The following is a 27,275-nucleotide window of genomic DNA, read 5'->3' on the forward strand; positions in this document are numbered from 1 at the left end:
CAGCGATCGCGAGCGGCGGGGCGAGCGCTGGGAGGGGGCTCCGGGAAAGGCTGGGTACGGGGCGGCCGCTGCCTATGTCGCCCGGGAGTTTTTCCCCGCTGTAGTTCGTATACCTGAAAATTTCTGCCGTTCGACCGCGTTTAAGCTTTCCGTCTACTTCTCAAATTGCGAACGAGAACAGATTGATACTTTTAATGGTGGACAATTAAATGTTACAAGAAAGAAAGAGCAGATTTTTAAAAGCATTCCAACCAAAGACGTGTTTTGCTGTTGTAGCTATTACTTATCCATAGTTCTTATAGAACTTAAAACAGTTTTGTGGCTTGTCTTCTAACTAAATAGAGACTTTTATAATAGCCCACATGGCCAAGATCCTCTATCCTATTTCATGTACCAAGCTATTTCTTGACTGAAGAGTTCCCAGACACTGGGGACTTGGTGACACTAAAATAATTTGGTGCTCAGTGACTGATTTCTAGGAATTGCACAGCTTTCAGCCACATCGTTCGCTTCCCATCATAACTGCAGGTTGCAATTGCTGGTTGCTGCTCCACGGGCATTTTAACTGGCATGTAAACTTAATTTCAATTACATCTGAAATACTCATTTCATAAATTCACCAGAATAGTCTCTTTAATAACCATCTGATTTTTCTTTGTACACTGATTCTAAAAAGCATCTTACCAGGTTTGTTAAAAGCCGACGTATTATTGCATTCTCTCCAGAGGTCTTAATGAAATAGCGATCAAAGAAACAGTCGCGACGTCAACATGGCTTTCCATGCGGAGGGGCTGGTGGCCATAGTTGTATTCTACCTGGCTATCCTGGCAGTTGGGATATGGGCTGCTTGGAAAACCAAGAACACCGGCAGTGAAGGAGATCGCAGCGAAGCTATTATAGTCGGTGGAAGAGACATTGGCTTGCTAGTTGGTGGATTTACAATGACTGGTATGTAAAAAATCACCATTTATTTTTTTCCTAACCAGTGTATAACTTGTCAGTTTTCCATCTGAATGAAGAAGTGTAATCTGCATGTTGAATAATGCAAAATGGACAAAATTATATATATATTTTTTCCAATCGCTGCTAACACTGTTTAGTGAACAGCCAAATGTAGCATCTATATGAAAACAACAAATATTTTAAAATCATACAGGAGGAATATCTTGTATTTCTTATTCATTTCTTTCATGTTCACCTGTGGATCAGATATGTTTGGGACAGAAGTATAGAATTTATATAGATTAATAAGAAATCCAGTTTTAAAATAACTGTTATTGCTGTTAAAGCTATCCAAATTGGTAAGTTATTTTTATTTAATCTGAGTAAACCAAAGTTTATAGGCAAAAAGATGGGGAGGGGGTGCAGCATCAATTAAGAATAAGTTTCTAAAAGAAAATTGGCATAATTCCAAAGTTGTAATTCCACCGATTTCAGCAAATTTACTTTGTGGATTCTTTTAGCTTCTTTTGCATCAGTTTGACAAAATAATACATTACTGTGAATAGTAATATCAGTAGGAAAAGCCTGGGTGAAGGAAGAGTTCTTCACTGATTTTGTAAGCAGTGCTGTCCGACTCCCAGAGCCAGTCGAACCAGGTGTCTTAGCTGGGCCAACAAGATATTCACAATATGATCCAAATCTCAAGTCTTACAGCTAACATATGGGATCGGAACAAAAGTTCATTGTAAGAAGAGTGAATTGGCCCACCATTTTTATTTAAGCAATTTAATTTTTAAGCATGCTTCTTTTTTTTATTTTATTTATTCTGAATCCTATTCAAGCAAAGCCCTTTCAATTGCCAGATTGGATTTATCAGGTTATATTTATGTTTTGCTGTTTTGCCCTGTTCTGATTTCACAGTTATATAATAAGGAAGAGACACGTAAAAACTTGGGCCAAAATTCTGTGTTCTTTAATCAAGAGGAATTCCCATCCCCTTGGAGGGGCATCTTGCTCATTCAAAGACTGAATATTTGGATATTGAGTAAAGAATGTTTGTAAAAGTCAGTAAAGTTTGAATACAGGCAGATGTTCTGCTTTTCACGCTTTGCTATAATTTACTGTATCACTCATCCATTGGCTACTGAAGCATCAGATATGGCAAGATTCTGCTCATAGCAAGAGCTGGTTTGACTGCTTTCTGCTGAATGAAATGTTTTCCAGAGCACTGAAACCAGAATATTTTGCAGAGATATTGCTTGCCACAAAACTGTAATCATTAGATTGGGGGAGTGGAGACAAAACAAGACATTCCCCACGCAAGTCATTATGACAAACAGCTTTGCCTGTGGGAGAAGACACAAATTCTGATCTCCTTAATCCTATTCTACAGGAATATTTTTCATAACAGCTGAAGCAGAGATGAGACTTGAACTGGGGCTTCCTGTATTGCAGGCAATTTCTGTAACCACCACAATTCACACCCACATATGCTCATCCTGTTTCATGCAAGCTCTAGAGATGTCGTAGTATATCATCTCTGCGGTAGAATATCAAGCTGATCCTAAAGCCTTTGTACAGCTAAAACACTCGTGGATTTTATACTATCAGGGTTCACATACTTTCTCACCTCTGCCTTCCATAAATATGGCAATTAAAGAAAAATTGAGATGGCAAGTAAATTACACTTTCCGTTTTGGGGAACCACGCCTGGCACACAAAGTTAGGTGTGGGCACAAGTCTACTAAATCGGGGACTAGTCCAAGTTTTATATCCGTGAGGGTGATTGGGATACTTAGTTTGTAAAGCCATAACAAAATAATTGTGAAAGTAAGCTGATCAAAATCCGCAATAAATTTTACTAAATGGTCACATTATTCAAGGACATATTTGTTTCTTTAAAAATGATAGATGCAGATTTTGCACCTCATAACCATGCCTTCAGAGATATATGGCTATTCCAATATAGTCTTTATATTTTACAGCTTTAATTGTCTAAATAGGAATTAAAAAGAAAAGCCTATCCCATAAAAGGAAAACAAGAAATTTTTAAAGATCTCCAGAGAGGATATTGTTAGTATGGACACAAAGTACTTTGGGGTATGGGATAAGGCCTAATTCTGTCTTTCTTGCCCAAGACAAACACTACCATCTTCCATGGCTATTGCTAAAAGAAAACCAGTAGCAGTTTCTAGGGCTACTTCGTGGGGAGGATGACAGAACTCATCCTATAAATTTAAAATCAAATTCAGAGCATAAGCATTGTGACTTCATAGGGAGGGACTCAAGATTCTTGAGTAATTATAGTCGATTTTCTAAACGGCATTTAAAAGCCTTAAAGCAAGTGCACTACCTATGAATAATGGCTGTGGACGTATTCGGATGTATACTGTGAGCCTGAAGAAGCAGCTGTATCAGCTAGCTACTGAAAAGCCTAAACACAAAGCCTGTTGAAGGCTGTGTGCCTGCAATTATCAAAATAGAAAGAGTGAGAAGCTTGAATTGGGGATGGATCACAGCAGCTCATATTAAAATGAGCTAACATAGCACCATAGTAGACATGCCTTTAATTTACATATCATTTTTACACAGTTATATTTAAAATGTTGCATTAAATACTAGCATTCCTTAATTTGTGGGTGAAATTCTTAAGAAGTGGTATCTGCGACAAACTTGAGTCTATTCTGATTTTGGTGATTGATTTTAAACCCCAGAGGAAATATTTGAGATGACATAATCAAATGCTTGCAAACATGACCAAAAAGGTAATAATCTATTGATGCCATTTTTTCATTTTAGTTGGATGGAGCCATGTGTCTTTTCACAAGAAAAAAAGAAATATTACAAAATGCTATTTTTTTGTAATCCTTAGGTCAGGGTTTTCATTTTACAGAACTTGATGAGCTTATTCAATAATTTGAGTAGTCAAACAAGGCATCATTCACAAAGAAGTGCCAAAAATCTGATTTTCTAATGTATATCTATATATATATAGAAGTCTGAGATTAATTTCTGTGTTCCTCATATGAACTAGGAGCAGAATTGCTCTCCATATCCTCAGTATTTGTCTGATCATTTTTTAGGGTGCATGTTTTAAATGGATATTGGTATTAGCTGCATTTTTTGGTCCTTCAGACAGCAGGCAAAGAGAGGATTAAAATAGATTACCCCATGAGTGTTTCCATAGATTATTAAATTTTATATTCCTTTTGTCTGATTTAGAAGAAAAAAATAATTTCACCAAAAAAAGGTATTAAACTAACTTTAAATTGTGGCTTAGCAAACTGAGGATCAGAAAATTAATATCTAAGGTTGAAAACCCATCCTAGCATATCCCATTATGTCTTTTCTAATGTATTTACTGATGTCAATGTACGTGCTGACTACCCATTCACCCCCTCAGAAGAAGCCATATAGCACCTTCCTAGAGCTCTGGGGTCCTTGGCAGATGTTCCAGAACAGTCATGTGCACAGAAAAATTGATCAGCAGTTATTTTTAAATCCCCAATCTAGAAATCAAGAAATAAAACTGAAAATAAGTGCTAAATCCTCCATGCCACCCAACCCAGCAATACCTGTCTGTAGAGCGTTGTTCCTGTCCCCAGCCAGGGGAGGGCAATGCCCCTGCAACATCACACAGAAGAGAAGTGACCTGCCCCTCTCAGAAGAAAATAAGGGAGGTAGGCATAGCATTCAAGTGCCCCTTGGAGAACACCTGCCACCTCAGTAGCAACCCCAGGCAAACTGATGCCGGACATTGAAGCCTCCTTGCACCATGGCTGCAGCAATATTGGACATCTATCCTTGACTGTGGGATATTATTCCCCATCTGGAAGTGGGTATCGTTCATGCAGAATTCATGCTCACGTTTTTTTCCAGGGAAGGAGACAAATACAATTCCCTTTCTAAATATTTACTTTTGTTATTGCATACAGGTGCTTACAACCTATTCCATAAGTCTGTGCTGCTTAAGACACAATAGGCAGCACACATCCCAGGTAGTCATGGACTCAATGGTCAACAGCTCAACGTCTGGGTGGAGATCAGTGACAAGGTGTCCCTCAGAGGTCCATATTGGGACCAGTGTTATTTAGTATCTTTTTCAGGGACATGGACAGTGGGATTGAGTGCACCCTCAGCAAATTTGCGAATGACACCAAGCTGAGTGGTGTGGTTGATCCTCTAGAGGGAAGGGGTGCCGTCCAGAGGGACCTTGACAAGCTAGAGAGGTGGGCCTGTGTGAACCTCATGAAGTTCAACAAGGCCAGGTGCAAGGTCCCACACCTGGGTCAGGGCAATCCCAAACACGGATACAGGCTGGGCGATGAGTGGATTGAGAGCAGTCCTGCAGACAAGGACTTGAGGGTATTGGTGAAAAACTGAATATGACCCAGCAACGTGCGCCAGCAGCCCAGAAGGCCAATCGCATCCTGGGCTGCTTGAAAAGAAATGTGGCCAGCAGGTCGAGGGAGGTAATGCTCCACCTCTACTCTGCTCTCGTGAGACCCCACCTGTAGTACTGTGTTCAGCTCTGGGGGCCCCCCACATAAGAAAGTCATGGACCTGTTGGAGTGGGTCCAGAGGAGGGCCACAAAGATGATCGAGGGGCTGGAGCACCTCATGTATGAGGACAGGCTGAAAGAGCCGAAGTTGTTTAGCCTAGAGAAGAAAAGGCTCCAGGGAGACCTTACAGCAGCCTTCCAGTACTTAAAGGGGGCCTACAGGAAAGATGGGGAGGGACCCTTTATCAGGGAGTGCAGTGAAAGGATGAGGGGTAACGATTTTAAACTGAAAAAGGGTAGATTTAGATTAGATATTAGGAAAAAATTCTTTACTGTGAGGGTGGTGAGACACTGGAACAGGTTGCCCAGAGACGTTGTGGATGCCCCCTTCTGGGAAGTGAACAAGGCCAGGTTGGATGAGGCTTTGAGCAACCTGATCTAGTGGAAAATATCCCTGTCCATGGCAGGGGGGCTGGAACTAGGTGATCTTTAAGGTCCCTTCCAACCCAAACCATTCTGCGATTCTATGATTCTAAGACTCTTGTAACCAAAGTATCATATTCCCACCTACATTAATTCACACTATCAAGAGGCACAAAATCCCAAATGTCTGACAACTTTTTATGTAGATTCTCTATCTTTGCTCTTCCCAGCAAGGATCAGTGTTCACCCATCTTCTCCACATGGTCCCACATGGGCATCACTCACCTCTTGTCTTGTCTCTGCAGTGTACAATAGATCTCGATACCCAAAAGTCTTCCAATAAGAGGGTTCCTTGGGTCACTTCTTTTGTTGCAGGCTTTCCCTGCAAGCACATACCTCAAACAAGCCCATTATACTATCTCCAACAACAGAATGGTCCATTCCTGTGCTTCAAAATGCTGAAAGGGGCACAATTGTAATGCTCTGATTGCCGGAGATCTTTGATACTAAATCCATGGTGTAATTTAGCATTGAGTTAAAAAAAAAAAATCTCTGGTAGTATTTGAGAGATATCAGAGTTAAGCGGAAAAGAGTGGTCACTTAGATTTTCATGAAATTTCTTTAGGATTTTTAATTAAATTTTCTTCATTTGTGTTTATCTCCAATTGTTTGTCTCAAACACAAAATCAACTTTGTTTGTATGATGGTGGATACTGGGACAATTCTGAAGAATGCGTAAGGAAAAAAAATTTCTTACAATTGTGACTTTTTACACAGAAAGCCTGAACTACTCTTTATATGAGAAGGCAAAGACTTCTGAGGCAAATCAAAATAGCATTACAAAAATCTAGTACTTGTAATGATCTGCCTGCTCTTGTTCAAACTACAGACCCAGACTCATAAAACTTACTCATTATACATCAGAGAAAATCAAGAACTTTTTGCATGGAATCTGCAAACAGGAAGAGATAAACTTTATTACATAATTTGTTATGAATTATTTTTGTAGATGTAATCACAATACATTTCTGTGTTGGAGATTTTCTTTCATACATACTGTAGGTCCCAAGTTCTCAAATGTAGAAACTTCCCTTCAAGGCAGAGAATCAATTCATTAAGGGTCTGAGGTTGACTTATTAAAAATACTGCTGGTTTTTAGAGAGATAAAATCAGAAATATTATAGATAACACAATTCACTTCTGGAATATAACTTCAGGAAGCACAAAAATAAATGAGTCAATGTTCAGAACTTAAATAGCTACATAAAACCACCACAGCCCTATATGGAAATACAGCATTTGGGGAAATCAGAGTTTACTAAATGTGCCTTGTGTAGCCACAATTTAAAATTTAGCAAGGTTTTAAGGGCAATTTGTTTCACGAAGGCCCTAGTAAACAATGCATTCATTAAACTCTTGTCTAATTTCAATGCTTTGACTCAGCCCTCACATCTTCACTGACTATACAGACGCTTAGACACCTTGATGATTGTCTCAGTCCATCTGACTTCTTTTTTCATATGCTTAGGTTGTAAGTTTTTCAAATTAGGACTATCTTTTACAGAAGGATGCCATGTCTGGCACATGTACAGTACATATAACAAAAAATAGCAATATTATAAGTGATGACAATTTCATTCCACAACATGGGAGGTTTTCTTCCTTTGTGCACATTAAAGACTTTTCCACCTCTTCTTTTTCAGCCACATGGGTTGGAGGAGGTTACATCAATGGGACAGCAGAAGCTGTGTATGTCCCAGGCTACGGTCTAGCTTGGGCTCAGGCACCTATCGGATATTCCCTTAGTCTGGTTTTAGGTAAGCAAAGAACTAAAGGTAATAGTCTCTCGTTTTAAACAGTTCTGATGACAAGTCCAACATTTGAAATGAAACAACTAGGGTCTGATAAAAGGCTACTGGGGTAAACTGGATCCCTTCTGCTGATAGGTTTGGCTATTAAAAAGAAAACAGAAAATCACTATACATAGTTTGATATCTTAAGTCTCCTGAATGCCTTGGCAAGACCTATTTGATTATTACAACCGTAGTGATCTATGGAGTGATCACAATAAGAAAGTTTTGTTGTGGGATTTTTTTTTATTATATATACTAAGTTTTATATATTCAGGTTTTCTTTAAGTGCCTATATGATCTGGAACATGATAGTATCAGGGCACCTATAAATCTTGGAATTCAAGAATGGCAAATAACCCTTCAGGTTAGGGAAGTGCTTATACCTTACAGATCTTCACCAAGAGTCTAAGTAACTTGTCTAATTTTGTGTAGGAAGTCTGTAGTAGAACCAATCTGTTTCCTTAAAATTAGATCAAACATCCTCTTAAATGCAGTACAAAACTCCAAATCACATGTCAAAATGCTAATACACAATCCTGCTCTATGCAGGGTCAGAGTGTAAAACACAGACAGCATTATAATTTTTAATGCTGTGGCCTCTAATTCCTGAAATGTAGTCTCAGAACTTCCTTACTTTTCTTAAAAATAATAGCAATAAAAAATTTCTCACCATGTCTCAACCACATGGAGCAGCTCGCAACAGAAGTATCGCCTTGTGAGCCGTGATGAATGCACCACAAAGTTGTCAACCACAGCCTCTCAGTTTGTGAACAGATCATGTCCCTAAGGCAACAAAATGATACTGTGTTTTTCATCTTTCATTAATGTGACTGGTGTATTAGCCTTTCTAATAATACTTGACCTCTCAGTCTATTTTGAGTCTTTTCTCATGGTCCTCCCACCTAGTCTGTCCCTTTGTTTCCCTTTGTTGCTTATGCAGGTCGTCTTCTCCTTTTATTTCTTCCTATGTAACTCGGTTTCCCTCCTGACTCTTTTTTCCCCTCGGAAATGCTTTCCTATGGCCTGTCCTGGTTCTCCTCTCTTCCCAGGCAGAAACCTTCCCCATCGTAGATGCTCCTCTCTGGAACATGCGGGCCAGCTCCAGTTCCAGTAGTAGTTCCCATCCCTGCGAGCAGCTCTATTTCCTGTAAGGAAAACAATAACAGTAGATGTCTGCCTGGAGACCAGTTCATGTCATTATGAGGTCATGAAGGTCATGATGCATCGATGTCATTAAACAGTCATTAGGATCGTAGTCACAAGCATCTTCCTGTCTCTTAGCCTCTTAGAATTGACACAAATTAATAATAGCCCAGAAGGGGTTGAGTTAGCCTCTCCCCTCACTTCCAGCTGTTTTTAGATATCCAGACTTTTTTTCCTGGAAATTATAATGGCCACTGCAGAGAAAAGAAGTGTGTATCATGTGACCACATATCTCTCCGCAGAGCACAGAGAGGAAAGCATTTCTGTAGGTGTGATGTGTACATGCAGGTTTGGGGGGAGGAGTTGTTTATCCTTCTTTAAAAAAAAAAATATCAAAATTATAAATACAAGTCTAGAAGAAATATTATTGCTTCAGATTAGGAGGATTTAAGATTGATATAATTTCCCTGTTAGTTCAGTGTTGTGCTGCATACCGCTTTTCCTGATTTTTCAAGCAATTTAGTTTTAAAGGTCCCTATTATAAATATCCCCTATTTCCTTTGACAGATGTTTGAACATCCTAATAGATTATAATACCAGTGACTCTTTTTTTCTTCTTTTAGTTGTCTTTTGTAATGATGACATAACAAGTAGAATAGGAACAGGATCCATGACCAATCCAAGAATAGTAAAAAAATGCTGAAGGGTTTCCGCATCCAAACAACCTGCCTAAAGACAGCGCTAACATAAGCAGTATAAATCAATTGTGATTGGTAAGCCAGTACTTTCTGTTCAGGGAACTTAACGAAATGAAGAAATATGAGTGATATAAGGCAATACATAGAAATATGGAAAAATCTTCTGTACAATACAATGAATACATTACATATCTCATGATGAAGAACTTAAGTGTCACCAAATACTGTACAGTAGATTTTATTGGGAACTGACTGGTTTCCAGTTTTTTTATTGTGACTTATACATTGCATTTCAGCAGTTTTACTGTAGTAGAAGTCTACTTAGTTATGGACACGTGCAAGTCTCAACTACACAGGTTTCCATAGAAGGTCTCTTTCAGCTTTCCTGAGATATGTCCTTTTTTTTCTCCAGCCAGAAAGAATTTGAGGACTGTACATTAGAAAGGTGAGGCCTTTGCACATTTATGTACATATCCAGCCTGTATGCCAATCAGGCAGAGAAGAATTGCGATACATCGAAATTCCTGAAAATGTAAAAGTGAAATAAGTGTATGACAAATGGTCGGGGAGCCTGACACCTGCAGAGCCGAGAAGGCATCTGACCTAGCCCCCAGGTGTAGTAAAGTTGATTTAAGCATACATAATAAATCAGAATTGTCCTGAAAGAATCAGATTTGCTGTGTGTGCACTAAACCATGTATGAACTCGTATTTCTGATCCAGGCATCCCAGACAGTTTTATTTTTAAAGTAGGACCATGTGAAAATTCATGCTGGATTCTGCTCTAAGAATGAACAGGATTAGGTAGAAAAGCCATTCCCTTAGGCTGATCCAAAATTAGACAAAACTCTGACAGCCTCCATAATGGCAGATTAAGTAAACTGAACCAGACAAAATAAGACAAATTTATTTTTCATTATTGGACCATAGATACTAATGGTGTGGACATGTTTATGTAACTCTGTAGACAGATGTAAGGTAAGAGTTCTTAGAGGATATTTTAACTGTACTTATTTCTTTTAAAAAAAAAGTAATACTAATATTTTTGTACCCTTAACTGATAATCAATGTTTTACCCCTTAATGGCAATGCATTTCTCCATTGCAGCTGGTGTCTTATGCTACTTTTCTTTGTAGGTGGCCTTTTTTTTGCAAAACCCATGCGATCCAAAGGCTATGTGACAATGCTAGACCCTTTTCAGCAGCTTTATGGAAAAAGGATGGGAGGGCTACTGTTTATTCCAGCTTTAATGGGAGAAATGTTTTGGGCTGCTGCCATCTTCTCTGCCTTAGGTAAGGAATAAGCAGTATAAATATTAATTTATCACAGATGGAAAGGATTAAGAAAATCAGAAATGCATTAAAATTCTGACTTCAAATGCTAACTATCCTAGCCACATGATTCAGAGTGTGACAGTTCTCAGACCCATGCTAACTAGTAATTAAACCCAGTAATGGTCCCCCATTAATTATTTTAGTAATGGAAAGACAAGCAAGGTATCTATTCATTTTCAGGTACCTTTAAGTTGTCCCTTTTCAAAGAGCATGAAAAGATTTAGCAACAAATGTCCTTTATTTTTGAGGATGACATGAGTGATTGCAAGTGTCCCTTTTATGTCAAGGCTGACTCAGCTTCTCTTTTACACCACTGAGATCACAGAAGCGAGTCAAAAGTTTCCTTAAAGATATGAAAGATTATTGCCAATGCATCTAAACAAAATAATCCTTTGCATATAGGAGACCTACACATACTGAACTTTCCATAGCACAAATAATAGAAGTAAAACAGATGCTGATCAATGAATTGAAGTATTATTAAATTGCACATGGGTTTCTACTCAACAAAATGAAGAAAATGCTTAGGATTCAAGAAAGGATTCAGAGAATTAGTGGAACTATGACTCAATATAAAGTCACCCAACTACTCATCCAGTTCTGAAAAAAAATTCAGTTTCCAGGGTTTTTAATTATATTTCAGGCTTGAATTTAGCAATCCCTTCAAGAACTGAGAAAGCCCTTGAGTCAAAGCACCAGTAGTTGACTTTTACCAGCTAATCATACTCATGGTGCACATGCATGTGGTAATGCTTTCTAGCACAAGCTATTTTAAACAGAAAATAAATTTTGAAGGTACTCTCCAACTGTGCTCTGATGAACTGCAAAGCAATGGGGAGCTTGTTTACCACAATTTCATCACAAAACCCTTAAAGGACTAAAAACAAACTACATGCTGAGGTGATAGGAGTTGAATAACTTGCAGAACACTCTGAGTATTTGGAATATACTTTCTTTCTGATTGAAGACAAGCTTATCTGTATGTTTCAAAGCAAGCAGTGTGAATACCTTTCTAGTAGGTTTATATTAACAGCTGACAGTTAAAAATTGTCAATGACTATAAAGGTCATTGAGGGTTTTGGTTTTAACTACTCTGTGAATAATCTGGTTATATTATACCTCCTAATTTGCACACCTATCCTCACTGATGAATATTTAATCCCAGTACTCTTCACTTCTTGATCTTCGTCATGATTTCTTGCTTGGCAGGGTTATAGAAGGGAAAGACAGGTCTTCCAGCTTCTGAAAGTGGTCTGAGCTTGTAATCCTTAAGCACACAAACTTTGAAGGCTCACTGTACAACAAAAAGCCACCTGACAGCTCCCAGCAGCTCTTATATACCACACATCATGTTGTGTTCTACTGCCAGAACTTTTCTACCTATGTGGTCAAGAATATCCATCTACAATACCTGCCAGGATTAAAAGTAATTGCAACGTGTTTCATTTAAATTATCCTAATTAGAAGGAGAGGAACTTTTTTTTTAAACGTGGTTTTAGAACACTGCAATCACTTGAAATAGTTAATACATCTAAGGGAAATGTATAACCATCCTGATAGCTGCTGGAAGGGCAGTGCAATTCAGGAGGTTTCTTGAGTGAACTGACAACAACTTCCTGAAACAAATTATCAGGGAGCTGATGAAGGGAGGTGCTCTGTTGAACCTGTTACTTACAAACAAGGAAGAACTAGTTAGGGATGTGAAGGTTGGAGGCAGACTTGGCTGCAGTGTTCATGAGATGGTGGAGTTCAAAGTCCTGAGAGGAGGGAACAAGGCAAAAATCAGGACCGCAGCAATGAACTTCAGGAGAATAGAGTTTGGCCTCTTCAGGGATCTGCTTGGAGGAATCCCATGGGAGACAGCCCTGGAGAGAAGAGGAGTCCAGGAGAGCTGGCTGATACTCAGGGATCACCTCCTCCATTTTCAAGAACAGTCTACCCTGACAACCAGGAAAACAAGCAAAGCTGGCAGGAGACCCACATGGACAAGAAAGGAGCTCCTGACTAGACTCAGACATAAAAAGGAAGCATTCAAGACATGGAAGGAGGGACAGGTGACCTGGAAGGAATACAGAGACACTGTCCAAGCATGCAGAGATGGGTTTAGAAAAGCCAAAGTCCACCTGGATTTTAATTTGGCCATGAAGGGCAGCAAGAAAGGCTTCTACAAGCACATAAACTAGGGAAAACGTGGACTGCTGTTGAATGGGACAGGGGACCTGGTGGCAAAGGATATGGAAAAGGCTGAGTTACTCAGTGCCTTCTCTGCTTCATTCTTTGCTGGTAAGACCAGCCTTCAGGAATCCCAGGACCCTGAGAACCCTAGGAAAGTCCAGGGCAAGGAAGGCTTGCGAAAAGAGGATCAGGTTAGGAAACATTTAAATAGACTGGGCAGACACAATTTCACGGGACTTCATGGGATGCATCCCACGAGTGCTGTGGGAGCTGGCTCATTATCAGACATACTGTGACATACACTAACACACAGTGCTTTGTTTTTCCCCATAGGTGCCACTATAAGTGTGATCATTGACATTAATGTCAATATTTCAGTCATTATTTCTGCCTTGATTGCAACTATGTACACGCTTGTGGGTGGGCTTTATTCTGTGGCCTACACCGATGTAGTTCAGCTCTTCTGCATCTTCCTGGGACTGGTAAGTTTGGCTTTTTTTCCCCTTCTTTGTTGAGGATTTTGCCCTGGGCATTATGATGATTACTGAGACCTATTGCCCATCTTCAGTTTTGGAACTATGTCTTCACTGAAATCTCAGCAAAGGAATATCTCCACTCACAGAGCCCTGACTTTAAAGAGTCTGCATTTACATCAGTGTACAGCCCGTGCTTTGACAATAATGCTGACCGAGAGGCCCACTTCTCTGGCTTTTTTCCAACCAGTCTGATAGAGCAAACAGTCTTGTAATTGTCCTGCTATTTCTGTATATCTATATATCTATATATCTAACTCAGGATAGGACTGGAGCTGACTCCTTTCCTATCTGTCCATAGAACTGTGTCACAGGCACTGGCAAGAGACATCAGATGTAGGAAGCAGTCAGTAAAGCAGTCCAGAAACACTGGCATTGGACCTGCAGAGCTGACACTCTCCTGCTTCTCTTTCCTGTAGCTGTCACCTACTCATGCAGCTTAGTTAACCTCCTGCTTTAAATCACCTTCTTGGTTTTTGCCTCATTTCCCTCCATTGTCCTTGAAGACCATAATATAGGAAGTCTCACCAGATGACCTTGCTGTTTGAATATGGTGGTATGAATATCCCCTCATCAGCTATCAATGATATGCTAGTGGGTAGCGTTTTATTTACTGCTGTTCTTTAAGCCCTACTCTGAAAAACATCAATGCAACAGGGCTCAGATCACAGGGGTGCAAATCAAAGAAGCTGCTGTCTTTGTTTGCCAGTGGCAGTAATAGATGGTCACAGGTGTGCAGAGATCTGAGACAGGCTGAAATAAATGGGGTGGCTCAAGGCGAAGGAATTGAATGGCACCTTGGGGATCCGGAGTTGTTTCTCTGCTTTCACCAGCGTTCTTGTGCAGCTCTAGGGAACTTGCTTCAGCCAGAGCTCACACAGGTGGTCACTAACCAACCCTGTGTGTGTTCTCACTCTGTGGCATCCTACTGTGAGGCCTATGGCCTTATTTGCAGAAGTGCTAAGCATTCCCTGTTGTAACTGACTTCATGGGAATGGTGCTAAATACCCTGAAAAAGCAAATCCAAGTTCCAGCTGGCCACCTCAAATGAGACGTTATTCCAGATCTTCTTCTCTCATATCTTTGTTCGTCACCTGCACAGTGGGGAAAGTACTGTTTCCTTCCCTAACATGCATGTTAATATTTGTGAACCATTCAGTTTCTACAGATGGTGTGCATTACAGAAATTCCCAAAATTGTAGATAAATCAAAATACAGAAATGCTTTTCCAATAAGAACAACTCATGCACTGCTAAAGACCCTGATCCTGTGGGAATAACAACATGTGATCCGGTATTAAAGGCAGCATGAACCTGACAGGGAGGGGAAAACCAATGAAGGTTGTATAGCAGTTTTCTCAATGGTTGGATCTGTAGCTTTAATAGTGTTCTTTTAATTCAGGTTGGGCTTTTTATGTAATTTCCCATTTAAAATAAACAGCAATAATGTCATGTTGAAGGAACCATATTCATAACCTCCAGAGTCATCAGTGGGGCTGGAAGCCTCAGATAGCATCTAAATGGTCATGCTCCAGGTGAGGCAGTTTTAGATGAGATGGGACACTTTCACAGTAGGTGTCACAGCAGAAGATGTCACAGGCTCAGGTATCCCAGCTTCCCCTCCAGGCTCTGGAGCAGTTTGTATTACCACTGGCACAGAGCTTTAATGCTCATTCCTCTAATGTCTATTTCGCTCCTGCTCCTTACTCAAGGGGAGGTGCTTGTTGTGACCACTTCTGTTCCCTACCTTGGCTCCTCAATTCAGCCACAGCTTCTTCCTTAGGCTTCCATAACCTCTACCCCAGCCACTGCACGTACTTCCCTGGTTTTCTCCTTACAATCCCATGTAACCTCTCCTTACCTCCTCGCTTTCCTGTACCCATATCTGCAATTCTCAGCTCCTTATCTTGCCCCGTGAGTCTTCCCTTGATCCTGCACTGTATCCTCACTATTTACTGACTCTTCATCTCAGCTGTATTATTAATTCTCCATTCTAAATGGGGACTTCATGTAGAAGTCATTTTTTTCTGGTTTCCAGTCCCATGAGGTCCAGGTCCTTCTAGCTACCTGCTACTTCCACCCCCAAGCTTCAAGTCCCAACATAAAGTCCCAGTTTCTGCTTCACTTCCACAAGCCTTGGTTTTATTTGACCTCCATTCAAAACAGTGAATTTTCTACTCTGGTTAGAAAGAGCTCAGTGAAGAAATTGGGTCTATGTCTATATTAAGCAAGTTAAACAGTGTCAAGGTGAAAACACAGAATCATCTGTAGTGCTTAATTGTTAACACAGTTCTGGCACTGTTTTGGCCCACGCCAACTAGTACTTTCCCAGATAGTTCCCAGGAACAGTTGAGGGCTGTCCTTTTTAGCAGGAGAAGGAGTCTAGGTGTATGGATGTAAACCATGACATGTCAGTGAACTGCAAGGCCAGAGAAAGTGTCTTGACTTGGTTTATTTACTAATATAGAGGTAATCCTTGAGACCACAAAGGTTACGGTCAGGAACTGGAATGGATTACTAAAGCTCATAATACATTTGCAATACAGTCCCTATTAAATCCTGGGCTGTGGCATGCAGGCTGCAGGTGGACCTTTAGAAATTTACCTTACTGAAAATCTCAGCTGAGTATGGGCAAACTACAGCTTTTCAGAAGCTCAACACTTGGACATGTATGAGATTTGAGATTCACAAACAAGAATAAAAAAATCCATTTGACAACCTTGTTCCCCATGAATTTCTCAACAAGAATAGTATTAACATCCATTAATTTTGACAATATGTTTATTTTTCCCTCAAAATATCTTGGAGACAGTTAGAACATTTTGGTGATCTTTCCCAGAAAAGCCCAAGCAGACAGTGAGAAGGGTATCTTTCTGCCTAAGTGCTTAAATTGGCAAAGTTTAATATGTAACTGGGAACAGAATACTATGGTACATGATAAACAGCCTGAATAATAGGCAGTGCAGAAAAACATAGCATTAATCCATATATTCTTCACACAATATTGCAAGAATTTTACAACAAAGTAGAGGAAGATGTTTGATTTCTCCCCTCCTTGCTCCTGTTACCCCATACACTTAAATGTGATCAGTTGGATTGTGGTAATCTGCATGTTTTGGATATCACTGGAGTCTTAAGGATGCCGTGCTTGCAATGGTCATTACATATAGCACAAAGCCTGGTTTTCATCTCAGTAGGAGCTACTGAGGTTCTCCTCATAGAAAGTTAGTGAGTTACGTCATTGCAAAATGAGTTGGCAAGTAAATGCACAAAAAGTCAGTTGGTGAAGGAAACGACCCTTCTGGCCAAAACTGTCTCTGGGAAGGGTTTCTCAACTGATTTTTTGGCCTAGATCAAAAACAGAGAGACTGAAAATAGCCAAGAGCCCAGAGTAAATTGCCCTCAAGGTAGAAAAGTGCTATAACACTGGGCTACTGGGTGTTCTGGAGCAAGAGAATTGGGGGTTCACCAACAGCACCCCTCTCTTGTCACGATATAGTTTTGCGTTGAATTAAAAACAAATTCCCAAGCTTTCAGGTGTGTTTGTGATGTCTCATACCTGTATACTGGCAAATCCTGATGCTATTGCACACAAGTTTATATGTAGATGTTTTTCTACAGCGTGGTCCAGGAAAGGGTGTAAAGAATATATGTGGAGTTTAGGGAAAATAAGATGAAGATGTATAAATGTGCCTTTCCTGTTGATTTTGTGATTTACACTGATCAATTCTCTGCTTATACTCACACTCTCCAGAACAGAGGTAAGCTATCCACTACCAAGCTCTCTGGATTTCAGAGATGTTCCACTGGCACATAACCTGACTTTTCTGCAAGTCAGCTCGGCAACTTGGCTTTTGATCTTTAGCATGCAAGAAGAAGAAAAACAGATCAATGTTAATATCAAAATTTCCCAGGTTTAGAATGCCTTTTTTAGACCTGAACAAAGTGTTACTGTTTGGTTACAGTGGATCAGCGTACCCTTTGCGATGTCCCATCCTGCAGTGACAGACATTGGGCTCACGGCTGTGCACCAGGTGCACCAAGCACCTTGGCTTGGATCTATCAACTCACTTGACATTTACACATGGCTGGACAATTTCCTTTTGCTGGTAAGTGATGGCTTGTATGAAGGAATGAAGCATTTAAGCACTCACACTGTGTTACTGTGACAGCTGAAAATAATAGAGAGTCTAGTTAAGAGATTCCAGCAAACTGAAAACTTTTACCCTCTTGACTCCTGCTCAATATTTCTGCACATTTGAATGATTTCAGTGAAATATCAGTAGACTATTGTAGCACAGCTGTCAAAGTCGGGATTGCCAGGAATGCAATTTAAATATCATCAGGCTGAAAGAGTTGACTTATGCTAAAATTAATTAAAAGTATGCAGTTAATACTTAACTGATGTCATTCTTGGCAGAGGAATTTATGTATTGCAGAAGGCAATAAATATGTTATACAAATGATTAAATATGCCTTAGGTATAGGTGATGTAGAAAAAGCTTTGCAGAGATGGATGGATGGATGGATGGATGGATGAATTCATACATGCACACATGCCAGAATGAAATGCAATTTAAATATCATCAGGCTGAAAGAGTTGACTTATGCTAAAATTAATTAAAAGTATGCAGTTAATACTTAACTGATGTCATACTTGGCAGAGGAATTTATATATTGCAGAAGGCAATAAATATGTAATTCATATAAATAAATAAATATGCCTTAGGTATAGGTGAGGAAAAGCTTTGCAGAGATGGATGGATGGATGGATGGATGGATGAATTCATACATGCACACATGCCAGAATGAACTGAAGGCTTTCGTTATTTAATACCCATGTGTTACACATGGGATTGGTGGTTACTAAGTACTTTCCATTAGAAGATCTAGCAACACATGCTAACATTCTCCATTCTTAGTGTCCCTGAGCAACTCTACACTGTTTTTATTATCGTGTTGTACTTTGGGATTCCTTTCTCTGCTTTTTTTAAATTAATCTCAATGAAAAATCTTCAGAGTTTTCTGATAATTGGGGTATTAAAATATATTGTTTTATCCAGCCTGAATTTTTTAGAGATTCTCAGAGAACCAAAGTATGACATTAGCTCAAGTGGCTGTATTCTGTGTGGTAAGCCTAAAGGTTTCATCTCTGCTGATGACCAAAGGAAAGCTCTGATGTTGACAAATGATGACACGTTTTCTTTTCATCTTTGTTTCATTATAGCTCAAGAAATTTACACATGCTTGGAAGGCTTTGTTAAAGGAACATTATTACGGCTGCAAAGGAAAACAGTCATAAATAGCAAGTCAAAATCAGAGTTGCCTGTGAAACATTCATTTGGTCCCTGTGTGTGCATGAAACATATATAAAACACCTGTATACACACTATTTGGTCCAAATGCCTCCTGCCTCATTTAGTGTGTAGAACTGGGCTGTGCACATTTAGTGAGCAATTTGCTTTATTTTCTTTCCATGCTGTTTAGTCATAGGCACTTATTTACTTAGTGGAGACTATTCAAATCCTGCTTTCAAGACAGAATTGTTAGGACTTGTTTTTTTAGCCTTTGATAATACTCTTTTGTGTTGTATTTTGCAGACATAATTTTAAGTTTAATCCGGATCTTCACTGTTATATACCCAAAAAAGAGAAGGGTTGCCACCATAAAAGAAAACTTTTTTACTGCTTTGTCTTTAATTTCTATTGGTATCATATCTGCTTAAGACAGTGGGAGAATAATTTTTCAGATTCTTGAGTTCAATGTATACAGAATATGTTGCCTTGTTTTGATGGCCACAAGCATTCATAAAGGAAGATAAAATCTTGATTTCAAATCCTACCAGAGTCTAACCTAATTTTGGCGGGGGGAGGGTGCTGGAGGCCAAAGTCTTCAAATATGAAATATGACAATAGTATTTTATAACCTTTCATAAGGCTTTAACAAGTATTTATACAGCTCACAATACTTGGGGATTACAGAGACTATGTAAATGCAAAGTGTTGTCGCTAATTGTACAAAGGAATAACTCATCTAAAAGAACGGGATTTAAGTGGACTTACAAAGGTTTGAAATTACTTGTGAGAATGAAAGTTACAGCTATTGCTGACTGACTGATATTCAATAAATAAATAAAAGAGCAACAACACAGCATTCAGCATTCAAGTGATGCTTCTACGTGCTCTCTATATGGCGATAGCAAAAAAAATTCAGAGTTAGCCCCTAATGATGGGATGCTGCCCATTGTGTTTGCAGACATTAGGAGGAATCCCATGGCAAGCATATTTCCAGCGAGTTCTTTCCTCATCTTCTGCCACATATGCTCAAGTTCTGTCATTTCTGGCTGCTTTTGGCTGTCTCGTGATGGCTCTTCCTGCAGTACTCATTGGTGCAATTGGAGCATCTACAGGTAAATGATTAAAAGTGAATAGTACAATAAATGTGTGAAAACCCTACAAAGCTTATGTTACATATAATCTAGCCAGGTGACATCATTAATCAACTCATGACTTCTTCAACAGGAGGCTACACTGAAAAATAATATTATAGAATATTTCTCCCAGGGGAAATTGCTCCTACCCCAGTGGCTAAGATATTAACTCATTTTGCACATTCTAGGCATCTACAGACATAATATTTCTATTTAATATTTGAGTTAGATTCTGGTACTTTTATTTCATCCTAACAGTAATGATGAGGAGCGTTGTATTGAGCGCTAAGCGTAATGCTGATGAGTGCATCAGCGTAATGATGGGGTTGTTTAGTCTGGAGAAAAGGAGGCTCAGGGGAGACCTAGAGCTCTCTACAACTACCTGAAAGGAGGTCGTAGCAAGGTGGGTGTCAGTCTCTTCACTCAAGTAACGAACAATAGGACAAGAGGAAATGGCCTCAAGTTGCACCAGGGGAGGTTTAGGTTGGATATTAGGAAAAATTTCTTCACCAAAAGGGTTGTCAAGCATTGGAACAGGCTGCCCAGGGAAGTGGTTGGGTCCCCATCCCTGGAGGTACTTAAAAGACGTGTAGAAGTGGTGCTTAGGGACCTGGTTTAGTGGTGGACTTGGCAGTGCTAAGTTAACATTGGACTCAATGAAAAGAGTCCAACGATGGAAAGAGTCCAACGACGAAAAGACTTAAAGGTCTTTTCCAACCTAAATGATTCTAAATGATTCTATGATTTATCAGGAATTTCTTATCTTGACCAAAACATCCTTTTCAAGGTCTTTGTCATAGTGAGAGTTATCCCCATCACAGTGACCACATAGCTAAACTGTTAGAAATGTTCTGTTAGAAATGTTTAACACATGGCTTTGAGCTCTGAGTCTGTATTCCAAAAGAATAGTTAAACACATCACAAACAAACATGGATCCCAGACTTGTTTTATTGAGGAAAACGACATTTATGTTCAATGCAAAGTTTTAATATTAAACTTCCTACTGGATAACCACAGGCTGTGGTCAGACTTAGCTTAGAGATAAGGAAAAATGCTGAGCAGGATTAAATCTGCCTAACAGAAACCAGGGGGGCACTGCCTCTCTGAAATGCCATCAGTCTGGCCCTAGTAACAGTTTGGTCATTGAATGTGAATTAAAATCTGGCAATATGAATAGCTCGCTACATATGAAGTCAAGAGATGCTGTAGCTGATGACTACTAATGTTACTAATAACATACCGGTGTCCATATTGCAGCCTGGAATGAGACTGAGTATGGTATCCCTGACCCCATGACTAAAAAAGAAGCAGATATGATTTTACCGATTGTGCTCCAGTACCTTTGCCCAGTCTATATCTCGTTCTTTGGCCTCGGCGCTGTATCTGCTGCTGTGATGTCATCAGCCGACTCTTCAATTTTATCAGCAAGTTCTATGTTTGCTCGGAACATTTACCAGCTTTCCTTTCGGCAAAATGTGAGATTACATTTTCATTTTTACTTTTAGAGAAAATTTTAGGTGAGACCTTAACTAGGTGATGCATAGACTGTAATTTCATAATGAAACACCTCTTTCACGTTCCTGCCTATGACTAGAAAAAGTATAGCATTTCATTCCTAACAGTATATTAAATAAACTGAAAGTCATAAAAATATTTATGATTGTGACTGATGACAGAGGTGAAAAAGCTAGCTCAAGGGAGGCAGATTTCAAGAGTTCTCATGTCACTGCAGTTTATCCAAACAGCTCCTAATTATTGCTGCAACCATAAGTTTTGCTTAAATCTTTAACAAAATGAGACATCTTTCTGAATTATTGATTTATCAGGAAATCATTTGACAACAGAATGGGCTAGTGAGTCGGAGTGTTTCTTAGGAAATGGAGAATAAGAAATTCTGATGCTGACAGTTTTTTCTGGTTGAACCATATTGTGCTTATATTTAAAAGTTATTTCTAACAGTCTGCTGTTGTTTTTTTCTTTGACACATTATCAAACTTTTCCTTATACTCAAAGATTATGACTTCGGGAATGGCAACCATAACCCTTGGGTTTTTTTCTCTGTGCTTGAGATGGAGATAGAGACAGAGATATTCGTTTGTAAATATTATTGAATATGTCATGCAAAATTTCCTTTTACAATGCAGTATTTTATATTGACTACGTGCATAAATGTAGGCATACATATATTGCCATGAAAAAACCACTTAACACTGCCTTTTTTTTGCAGGCTTCAGACAGGGAAATCGTGTGGGTCATGAGAATCACTGTTTTTCTGTTTGGAGCATCAGCAACAGCAATGGCACTGCTAGCTTCGTCAGTGTATGGCCTGTGGTACCTCAGCTCTGACCTTGTTTATATCATCATATTCCCCCAGCTCCTGTGTGTGTTATTTATTAAAGGAACCAACACCTACGGCGCCATTGCAGGATACTTATTTGGCCTTGTTCTCAGAATAACTGGAGGAGAACCATACCTCTACCTTCAGCCCCTGATCTACTATCCTGGCTGCTATCCAGATGAAAATAATATCTATATCCAGCGATTCCCATTTAAAACACTTGCTATGCTTACCTCCTTCTTTACTAACATTATAGTCTCCTACTTAGCCAAATACTTATTTGAGAGTGGGACTTTGCCACCAAAGCTGGACTTCCTTGATGCTGTTGTTGCCAGGTACAGTAGAGAACACATGGACAAAGCAACTCTTGTAAAAAGTGACAATATTGTATTAAACGAACTTGCACCTGTGAATCCACGACACAGTCTAACTTTGAGCTCAACTTTCACAAACAAGGAAGCCTTCAATTATGTTGATTCGAGTCCAGAGCTGTCCAACACTGAAGATAATTAAAAAATCTAGTAGCCACAGGCAAAGCAATGTGAAGCAAGATATTCTCCAAAGAATAGTAAGAGGCATTTTATCAGAAGAAAAGCAAGAATTGGGAATAAAATGCCACTGCACAATTCTTTAAGTTGTTTCTAGGAGCAGGAGCATCCCATGGGAGGAACTCTTTTCTGTTATTATCTAACATGTTGGATTAGATCATAGAGTGTTTACCACAAGATACACTCAGATCCCATTCTTTCCACCCAGAACTATATACTGTGTAATTAAAAAAAATATTTACAATTGAAAATATATGTAGCAGAAAAAGTGCAACAGTTATTTAGCTAGGAAATCGTATGAAGAGATTATAATACAGTCACTCTGAAATACTATCAGTCAACATTTTATTGGCATTAAGTGAAAAAATATTGTCACAGCTATAAGTGATTTATTACTAAAGAGCTAGCTGCTTGAGCAAGGACAGGTAAGTTCCCTGGGTTTTTGATCTGGTCGGGTTTTTCCTCATGAAGAAATTCAAATAATTAATACAAATCTAGTATTTTATTATTTGTATAAGACAGCAAAATGTGCAAATAGTAATAAATTCCTTATAGGAGTGCTAAACATCTTATAATAATTTAAAAAGTTAAAATGAAGTCATGAGTTTAAAATAACGTTACACCTAATGCAAGACAACCTTAAGCAAAGTATGTTACAACAGGTGTTCTTTTTTTTCCGGTGGTTAGTGGCTGTCACCAGTGGAGGACAACAAAATTTTTAAAGCAATAATTGGAATTGAAACTCAGCTTGTGAAAAATGGCAGAACTCTTATAAACTAAATAGAGCTTTTCAATGTTGAGAAAAGAAGCTTTATCTTGACTTATCATCAAAATGAACACTGAGCAAAGCAGTCTGACACCAAGCAACTGCAGCAATGGAACAAGTATTGAAAAGTAAGGAGATTCAAGAAGGCTTGAAAAAACAGATGAGAGGGGTTTCCATGGGGAAAATTCCCATTTTTTACATAATTAAAAAAGTATTCTCAAAGACATCAAAAAGTTTTTTGGGTTGGACTTGCTGGGATTACTCTGGACAGTGTAGATTTTCCATGGAAAATCACATTTTCTCAAAAATTTGATTTCCCATGGGAAAAACAGGCTTGCTGGTCAGGTTTCCACGTCTGTAAGTGTCTACCTCCAAAAGCAGCAGCAGCTTGGAGGGGAACTGAAGGGAAAGCCGAAGCCACAAGCGTAGTGAAAGGCACAGCGGTGTCTTCCACTAAATGCTGGACTCCTTCATTAACAGCCGTCCTCCCGGGCCGTCACTGTGACTCTGTGGAGCACCAGCAGCGGCCAGGCGCAGCCGAGACTTCAGTCATGAATGGCAGCGCTGGCCAGAAGCAGCAAAGCAGGGAGAGGAGGCCCCTTCCAACTTTGCCCTGGCCAGCAGGGAACACGCAAGGTCGTTTCCATTTGCTCACGGCCGAGATGATTGTGTCTGTCCCCATTGGTACGTGCCTTTCACAGTGGGAGATCTAATAGCTAGATTTCTGTACAATTAAGAGTTGTGCTCCAATAAGTCTTTTTAATATCTACGCATGACACAAAATGTTCAACTGAAATCCAGATATCCTCCTGTTGCTGGTCACTGGTGAAATTTCTTCTTTAACGTTAACAGCACGAGGAGCTAGCTATACTGGAGGATAGGAAATGTAAGAATAGGTTTTGCTGCTAAAGGAAGAAGCCATCAACTTGTGCATTCAATGTTGACATAAACTTTCACAAGGTTGAATCCTTAGGTATGTTTTTGCTCCTTTTGTGGAGTTTTAACAGCATATATCTATTTTATACGTAGAGAAAATTAATTTTAGAGATGTTGATTTTTTTCTCCATACACTACATTTAAAAATAACACTGCATCTCAGTTCTGAATATGCATTGTGAACTGCGGTACTACTGTGCTAACAAATATTGAGTGTGCTCTGGGGGGAGGAAATCACAATCAAGATCTGTACTAAAAATCCAGAAGAGCCAATATAGCAAAGAAATGAAAAATTCCTGCGGGGTGAGCAAACGAGCCACCAATGAAATTCAGGGTGCTGAGGATGTCACAAACCGGACGCAAACCCAGCGGTATTCATTCCCCCATGAACCATGGAAAAGAGGAAAGAGATCATATGGAAGAAAGAGAGGGGAGAACAGAGCCACTGCTGAATTATTATCCATTTCTGGCCCAAATCCACTAGCCTGGATCCCTTCTTATGAGAAAATATCAAGCCACGGTTTTGCCCACTTACATAGCCAATGCCTTACACTACAGTTCCAAATTAAGTTAGGGAAGCCCATTTTACAGCCACCTGTATGTCTTCCTGAAGATTTACTCTCCAGTTTTGTCTAGGAATTGCTAGAATTTTACTATGAGAAGCTGCATAGTGGCCAGATGCTTTGAATACAGCAGCATTTCTGTATCACTTATTTCAAAATTCCCAATAGTGGGAGGAGAAGGAAAGAAGGGGATTCAGCTGGAATCGTTTAAGAAATTTTGATTGAAAAATAAAAATCTTTCATTTTCCCTTGTATTCTCTTGTTGCCATAAAAACATAAAGGCAAAAACATAAAGGCTTTTAAAATGCTCAAAATGAAACAGTTAAGTGAAAAATTAAAATGCGTTAGTCCAAAAATTTCAAGCCAGATGCTTTCAACATTATCAAAATATTTTGTACGGTTTATCCTATTGAGTATTTTTGTGAAATCACTGCGATTTCACAAAGTATTCCTGTTTAGATGGAACTATGCGTTCTCTGGCGGAAAATGGTTCAAACAAAGTTTTCCAGTCCTCTCTGCAGAGACTGAAATATTCTTGCACTTTTACAAGTAGCACACCATGGAAGATTTATCATGCAAAGGAGAGAAGTGGCACTGAAGGCTGTTCATCGTGTGACCATAACTCTGCTTTCCACGTACCCAGTCTCTGTGCTTGTCTTTGCGTGAGTCCAAAAACGGCTGCAGCGGTTGCGGTGGTGGGCTGCGTAGTGGACAGGACAACTCCAAAAGCCAAACTCAACAGCCCTGTGCAAAGTCTGTTTACAAGTTTTATTGCCTTAGTTCAGCTATCCTACCATTAAATTTATACAAAGCTGTCCATATAACCAAAGGCTGTATCTACGATTGATAGCTAGGGGGGAGGGGGAGAAAAAAAAAAGATAACAAAGTACAACCAAGTTACTTCCACAACCAAGATGCCAACAGGACATGATTCTTCAAGTAAACTTTATTTTCATGGGAATCATCAGATGCTCCTTCTCTACTTTTGCAATTTGTAGACAGTAGTACTATGCACTAAATTGGACCTATAATCAGTGAAGCAAACAGCTCATTTTCAGACACTGACGTTATTGTTTCTGAGCCTACGATTTCTAGATATTCATATCACGATCATACATTTTACTTCCATATTCTTAACATTTGTGAATAACACTTATTTGACAGGGTTTTTTTACCTCCTTTGCATGAGATGTGTTCATAAAATCAAGGTTAATAACATAGCTGAGATGTCAAAAAAAGTTATGATTTCATCTATATTTGTCCATATGGAATGGTATATGCATTATAAATAAAACATACTTTTGTGAACCTGAACTGAATGTAATCATTAAGTGGATCAAATAAAGTAAAAGATTTAGTCTTTTATTTTCATATAGTACAACAATTTAGGATTTCAAATATAAGTATCATAGGAAAAAAACTGTTATTCAATTTTCCTTCTGCCCTTCAAGCGTATTTGATCAAGTACCATGTGCAGTTAGACAGTAAGTTATTGTAAGTCTGCTATTAATCAGGGCAGTATTTGTGGCTGTTGTTAAAAAAAAAGTATATTTTTGTCTGTGTCAGAAATGTTATATTAAGACAATACCTAACAAAACAGATAGGAAGCATAATATAGATAAATATGTTTTAACTTCATTTGTATTGTATTCAGTAGTGCCCATGCAATTCAGCAAAATACTGTCTGGTTTTGGGTCTGTTTTGTCCATCTATTAAAAAATAAAGACTTTTATTTTATTATCACTCAGCACCACCTGAAGTTTTGTGTCGCGGGCACAGCCCTGCAGAGGTGAGGCAGCCTCAGCAGAGCAGGAGATCAGCCCGGGGGATAGCAGGGCCACGGTGGCTACAGCCCTGCCCCAAAACCTGCCTCCCATGTTGGAAACAGAGGTCTCATTTTAGTCATCTCCTCCTTGTCCTCACAGGCACAAAGAAGAGCAGAGGTCCCTGAGCTCTAGGGAAATCTACATCCAGCAGGACTCCCTCCTGCAGACCCCTTGCCAGGGACCTTTCTCCTGGGGGTGTCGTGCTGGGACAGGGGCTGTGGTTAGGGCTGCAGAGTTGGCAAGGAGCACAAAATGTGCTACAGGAG

At 39.3% G+C, this 27,275-nt stretch overlaps 1 protein-coding gene across 1 annotated transcript; it reads left to right on the forward strand.

The window, feature by feature from the left end:
- Positions 1-770: 770 nt before the first annotated feature.
- SLC5A7 (solute carrier family 5 (sodium/choline cotransporter), member 7) lies at positions 771-22,883 on the forward strand. The gene is made up of 8 exons (XM_009326252.1): positions 771-948; positions 7,571-7,684; positions 10,697-10,852; positions 13,403-13,551; positions 17,567-17,710; positions 19,857-20,010; positions 21,290-21,507; positions 22,260-22,883. Exons 1-8 carry the CDS (start codon positions 771-773, stop codon positions 22,881-22,883), a joined length of 1,737 nt encoding a protein of 578 aa, XP_009324527.1.
- Positions 22,884-27,275: the final 4,392 nt, after the last annotated feature.

Source organism: Pygoscelis adeliae, unplaced genomic scaffold (genome assembly GCF_000699105.1).
Source record: "Pygoscelis adeliae isolate BGI_AS28 unplaced genomic scaffold, ASM69910v1 Scaffold156, whole genome shotgun sequence".
Lineage (NCBI taxonomy): Eukaryota > Metazoa > Chordata > Aves > Sphenisciformes > Spheniscidae > Pygoscelis > Pygoscelis adeliae.

Coding starts and splice junctions, on each gene's coding strand:
- SLC5A7 (XM_009326252.1), top strand. CDS start 771: ATGGCTTTCCATGCGGAGGGGCTGGTGGCCATAGTTGTATTCTACCTG. Junction 949..7,570: donor TGGTGGATTTACAATGACTG/GTATGTAAAAAA, acceptor CTTCTTTTTCAG/CCACATGGGTTGGAGGAGGT. Junction 21,508..22,259: donor AGCTTTCCTTTCGGCAAAAT/GTGAGATTACAT, acceptor TTTTTTTTGCAG/GCTTCAGACAGGGAAATCGT.